Source organism: Lissotriton vulgaris, chromosome 1_1 (assembly GCF_964263255.1).
Source record: "Lissotriton vulgaris chromosome 1_1, aLisVul1.2, whole genome shotgun sequence".
Lineage (NCBI taxonomy): Eukaryota > Metazoa > Chordata > Amphibia > Caudata > Salamandridae > Lissotriton > Lissotriton vulgaris.
Genome location: NC_141685.1, coordinates 53292181 through 53298180, shown reverse-complemented (window position 1 = coordinate 53298180; position 6000 = coordinate 53292181). Strand labels below are relative to the sequence as shown.

Below are 6000 nucleotides of genomic sequence, written 5' to 3'. Positions count from 1 at the left end.
GCTTTTGATATACTTTAGATGTTACTTTTATGTGATCCGCCTGCAAATATTATGATAATTATTTCTCTGACTGAGTACCCATGTTTATGCCTTCAGTAATTATTTGAAACCTTTAATATAGCTTTGTAGCTTGTTGCATCTTCAAGGGCAAGGGCCTTTACCAAGGGAGCGGTCCTTTAATGGGCAGTATTGCCTGCTATGGCTGACTATAAGGTCATTAAACTGTTTGCCCTATGAGGGCAGAATGTGTTAATAAAAACAACGGTGTCCCATAGACCGAGGGGGTTGGAACACCTCCGGTACTCCGAACTGCTGTAAGTGGTAATGTTGAACAGCTAACACCCGCATGCAGGACCACTGCGGTTAATAGTTGAACATTCACAGCAATAGCTGTGAAAGGAGGCTGAAGTCAGCCCCCGGTTCTCTCTGGGCTCGGCTAAACTGCTTTTCATCATTCAGGTGAGCCGGGAGATGTAGGAGATGAGCAGAACACCCCCACCTTCCGAGACACCAGTGACACTGTGAGATACGGGGGAAGGAAGGGAGGGCTCCTGTGTGCCCTGCTGCAGGCTGTATCTTCTGCCTTCTCCTGTCCAATCCCTATATTTCAGAGAGGCAGAGGCTGTGTATTAGGACATTGTAATGTTGAGAGCAGTGGGCCTAGATCAGGTTGTATAGGCTGCTGCTGCTCCGTTGTCTTCAATGGAGGTCTAAACATTTCAATGTTCCAAGCTTTGTCTCGTGAAGGGTTTATTTATACTGACCCTCCGCATCATCCCTTCAGATAAGTTATAGATAAAAAGCGCCCACACATTGATGCCTTGTTGCTTCCATTGCTCAGCATTCAAACTCTGCATCAGCTTGAACTTAAATTGCTGTTGCTCCGAGAGCATGGTTTGTATAAATCTGAGTCTGCTTAGACTGATTTATGAACGGTGGGTAGAATTATGTACAAGGACATTAACATACCTTTGCAAACCAGATTGTTTTGATTTGCAAGTTTCATGGTCTGTAAATGGAAAGATGGGGGTTATGAAGAAGTGGACTGGATTGTTAGGGTTTGTTCTCTGAGACTGTGGGTGCTCTCTATATTCACAAGGACCTTTTCCAGCAAAGGATCATGGTTCTTGAACCAAAAAAAAATATGTATTCATAACCAGAGTTGCTTCACAATGGCCTCCAGAGAACAAGAGATTCTTTTGTTTTGTAAGTTCAGGACGGTTATTTGTAAAATGTGATGAAGTTTGATAGTCGTCTGACGCAAAACCATTTCTTTACTTCCTTTCAAGGTATGCTGGGATGACCAGGCAGTGCAGCGTGGCTGCCACCCTTGGAGGAACAAAAAATAAAATAATTGTCTGGTAAGTATTCCTATAACTCTAAGTTTCCTTTTCCCCTGTTTCTTCTTTCTCTATTCCCTTTCTTGATCTGTTTTTCTGTCTCTTCGACTACAATATTTGACTCCCTCTGTGCACTATTCTTGTTGTTATCAAACTTCTGATAATCACCTGATGGAGCCACATTCCACTCTTGGAACATGTTGGGGGGTGTAGTGCAAGTCCAGTTCCTTTTTAGGTCATTTTTGCCCATCAGCTCCTTAACTATTGGCACATTTGTCTCCTCTTCCAGACCACATGATACTATCCTCCCTCTGTCCGTTCTTTCAGCATCTTTCATCTCTGGATCTGACTTCCATCTCATTGCGTCCTCCTAAACTATCCTTTTGTGTCTTATCTACTACAAGCAAAAGACACAGTACATGTGCGTGGACACACATGCACACAGGGCTTGCTTTAGGGTGGTGCGGCCGGTGGAGCTGCGCCTGGTGCTGACCTTGGGGGCATTGGGTTTAGAAGTAACTTATGGGTTCACACGCATCTGCTTCAGAGTTTCCTATGCTGGACCCCTGTAGTGAGAGTGGAAGATAGCCTTTTTTCTCTTTCCTCTGTTTTGTGTTTTTCTTTTCTTGACCCTTTTTGGTTTTCTTTACTGTTGTGCTGTTTTTTTCTCTTGTTCAGGTGTTGCAGTACCCGCGTCCTGTCAGAGGAGTGTGATGAGTTCTGGGCCACAAAGTAAGTCCTTATCATCTGCACAATTTGAAATAGTGAATTCCACTGAGCTAACTGGACACAGCATCAGTCCACAGTGGCATTTAAAGTACTGAGTGCAACAAGGCCAATTCTTTCGTTCAACAAAATGTCCCTTCCTAGATCACTGGAAAAGGGAATAGATTAACAGTCTAGGTGGGCATTGGAGTAAATAACAGCTGATAATTCATTAAAAGAATTACAAATATCTTGTGATGCCAGTCTTTGCCACAAAAATTGTAAATTGATAGTGTTGGCTGAGAATCGGTGTCACAATATATGTGCAACTTGTACGTTTGCTCTCACATCCATGAGCTCCAGTGATCCGAAGCTCCCGATCCACACAGTGTCCAGAGCTGTTTCACCACTATCAGAAATGCTACTCAACTGATTTCCTATCTTGTTTTTGTCAATACTTTCTTTGTGCAAAGTATACAGTCATAAATGTTTTCTTTGTGTTCAATTACAATATCTGACTCCATTTCTACAGGTGACTGAAGCATGAACAGAAAAAAGAAGGTTTAAATTTTGTGAAACACAACGAAAAGGATTATTTCAAGGAAAGTTAAAACATTCTCAAGCTCTTGAGAAGAAACACATTCTACGTGCCAGAAATAGTGAGGATGTTGGAGCAGAAGAATCTGGTGAATGTGAAAGTAGTCAAATCCCTGAAGTAAAATGGCCATAAATGTTTACCAAATGTCCGTAACTGAGATTAAGGAGAACATTGGCCACAATTGATCCCCACGCAGTGCACTTGAGAAAAGTCAGTGATTTAAATTCTGTTTGATGGTTTATGAGAAATGCTTTGGAGACGCAAACCCTCCACAACAGATCAGCACCCGTAGACGTGTTGTGATGTGACAGAACGGTCAAAAAGACTAATATCCTTGGTTTACAAGCGCAAGCTTTTGTCTCTGTCTCCTGGAGACAAGAGGAAGAAAAAGATCCTTTAAAAGAAAGTCATTCTAAATACACTTTCTCAGATGTCGTTACAGCAAAGATGCTGGATTATCTTTTCCAATATAGGAAGATTTTCCCCCACCAACTCTGTCTCTTGGGTTGATCCGAGTGGTTTCAAAGTGTCCTGTAACTTCCAAAGTGGATCATGTACCTGTCTTAGCCACTGAGCAAAAAAGCATATACTGGCACAGCAAGTATAAAAGGGACCGGTGTTACGCTATTAATAATTCATAAACCACCCTGGCATGCCCTAATCAGCTGTCATTACTTGTATGAACAAACATACCTAACAGGCAAACACAAAAGCCCAAAGACCTTATCAGTTTTTTTAAAACTCCTAAATCAAAGGTGATAAACTAGAATCACTAAATAAGACTAATTAAACAAGAGAGAATTCACCCGGGCATAACTTGGAGAAAATGAATCCCTGAGAGGCCTCTTAATCAATACACGGGGCTCCTCAGTGAAAGTTAATAAGACAAGTTAGATAGGTGCCTTCAAAGGTAGGAAAATGATCTCCAGGTAAAAACTATAATTAGTTAAATACAAATGTGAAGAAGAACTTCTGCAGTGTAGTTTAGAAGTTAATGCTGAGTGTAACACAAACAAAAACAGACTCTGGAATCAGATTTAGTCTGAAGATGGCATGTATTCAGGAACAGACCGAATTTGGAGAAACAAACAACTTGAATAAGAGCAATGAATGTGAGAACAGCTTTAGTCATCAATCCCACCTCACTAAACATGAGAAAACTAGTGCTAGACAAAAATCCTATCAGTGTCCCGAATGCCAGAAAGGCTTCAGTCACAAATCCAACCTTACGATACATGAAAGAATCCACACTGGGCGTAAACAGTATCAGTGCTCCGTGTGCCAAAAAAGCTTCAGTTTTAGTGCCAGTCTGATTCAACATCAGGAAACTCACACTGGCCAAAAACCTTATCAGTGCTCTGAATGCTTGAAAAGCTTTACTCGTAAATCCAGCCTTACTGAACATGAAAGAACCCACACTGGGTATAAACTGTATCAGTGTTCTGAATGCCAAATAAGTTTCTATCACAAATCCAGTTTAACTGAACATCAGAGTATCCATACTGGCATCAAACCGTATCAATGTTCTGAATGCCACAAAAGCTTCAGACTGAAAAAGACTCGCACTAGACATGAGAGAACTCACACGGGGGACAAACCTTATCAGTGCTCTGAATGCTCGAAAAGCTTCAGTCAGGAATCCATCCTTACTGTACATGAAAGAACACACACTGGGCATAAACCGTATCAGTGCTCTGAATGCCCAAAAAGTTTCTCTCAGAAATCCGCTTTTACTGTACATCAGAGAATCCATACTGGGCTCAAACCATATCAGTGCTCTGAATGCTTTAAAAGCTTCAGTAGCAAATTCAATCTCACTTTACATGAGAGAACCCACACTGGGCATAAACCGTATCAGTGCTCTGAATGCCAAAAAAGTTTCTTCACAAATCCGCTTTAACTGTACATCAGAGAATCCATACTGGCCTCAAACCGTATCAGTGCTCTGAATGCTCTAAAAGCTTCATTCGCAAATCTAGTGTCGCTAGACATGCAAGAACCCACACTGGGCATAAACCGTATCAGTGCTCTGAATGCCAAAAAAGTTTCTGTCACAAATCCGCTTTAACTGTACATCAGAGAATCCATACTGGCCTCAAACCGTATCAGTGCTCTGAATGCTGTAAAAGCTTCAGTAGCAAATCCGCTCTCACTTTTCATGAAAGAACTCACACCGGACAAAAACCTTATCAGTGCTCTGAATGCTGTAAAAGCTTCAGTTGCAAATCCACTCTCACTTTACATGAAAGAACTCACACTGGACAAAAACCTTATCAGTGCTCTGAATGCTGGAAATGGTTCAGTCAGAAATCCAGCCTTACTGCACATGAAAGTACCCACACTGGGCATAACCTGTATCAGTGCTCTGAATGCCAGAAAAGCTTCCGACTGAAAAGGAATCTCACTAGACATGAAAGAACTCATACTGGGGAAAGACCTTATTAGATCTCTGAATACTGGAAAAGTTTCAGTTGGAATCTGGACTCACTCAATTTGGGAGAACTTACCTGTAAAAACCTTGTCTTTGGTCTAAATGCCTGGGAAGCGTCTGCTGGAGATTCAGTTTCATTCAACAAGAGAGAACCCACAATGAGAAAGAAAATGATCCGTGCTCTCAATGTGACAAAAACTTCAGTTGTAAATGTAACCTTTCTACGTAAGAGAGACAATGTGGTAGAATAAAAGGTGCTCACTGTAAACACTGAGGAGGAGCTTTCAGCATCAAAAAACATTTACATGAAGCAGCTACAAAGACTCCACTCTATTGATTGTTCTACAAACTGTCTACTGAGAAAAGCACACAGCGAGGGATGGAAATGCTTGAATTAAAATCATTCCTAAGCCACTATTTGGGGCATCATTCCATTCAGTGTGTTTTCCTCCCTGAGTGTTTATATGCAGAGCTCTGACCCACAAAGGCCATTCGATCCTGAACTTTGAGGCCACGCTGCTAGGATCAGGAATGCTTGCAACATCAAACTGTTTGCAGCCATAATGACCCTCACCAGGGGTCTGCAGCAGGAGTCCCTTTGTCTTAGGTCTCTATGGAACCAACATCTGTTCTGTGCCACGGAGGGCTGATCATTGAGAAAAACTAACAGTGATGGAAGGACTGGTCGTTTTTCTCGGCAACATCTCACCACATTATTCTCTAGTCTCCGTGCCACTAAAGACAAGGCCAACCATATGCAAACCATTCTTGGCCCCACCCTAAATTGTTCTAATGACTTCTGTTCCAATAGGACACAGCCTCATATTACAAAGATCCACTTTAGCGGCCTTTTTCAATGTTCTTTTTTGCTACAAATGGAACCTGCTTCTCATCTGCTGAGGACAGTTTCACAGCTTTAGAATCAC

The 6000-nt window shown here is 41.8% G+C and overlaps 1 protein-coding gene across 1 annotated transcript in view; it reads left to right on the top strand.

The window, feature by feature from the left end:
* Window positions 1-1287: 1287 nt before the first annotated feature.
* LOC147737217 (uncharacterized) overlaps window positions 1288-6000 on the top strand; it is a 202780-nt gene continuing 198067 nt past the window's right edge. Inside the window, 4 exon segments of the mRNA XM_086919537.1 lie at window positions 1288-1361; window positions 2019-2072; window positions 2578-4511; window positions 4514-5086. Of these exon segments, the coding sequence (XP_086775663.1) occupies window positions 3638-4511; window positions 4514-5086 (1447 nt within the window). The 5' untranslated portion in view covers window positions 1288-1361; window positions 2019-2072; window positions 2578-3637.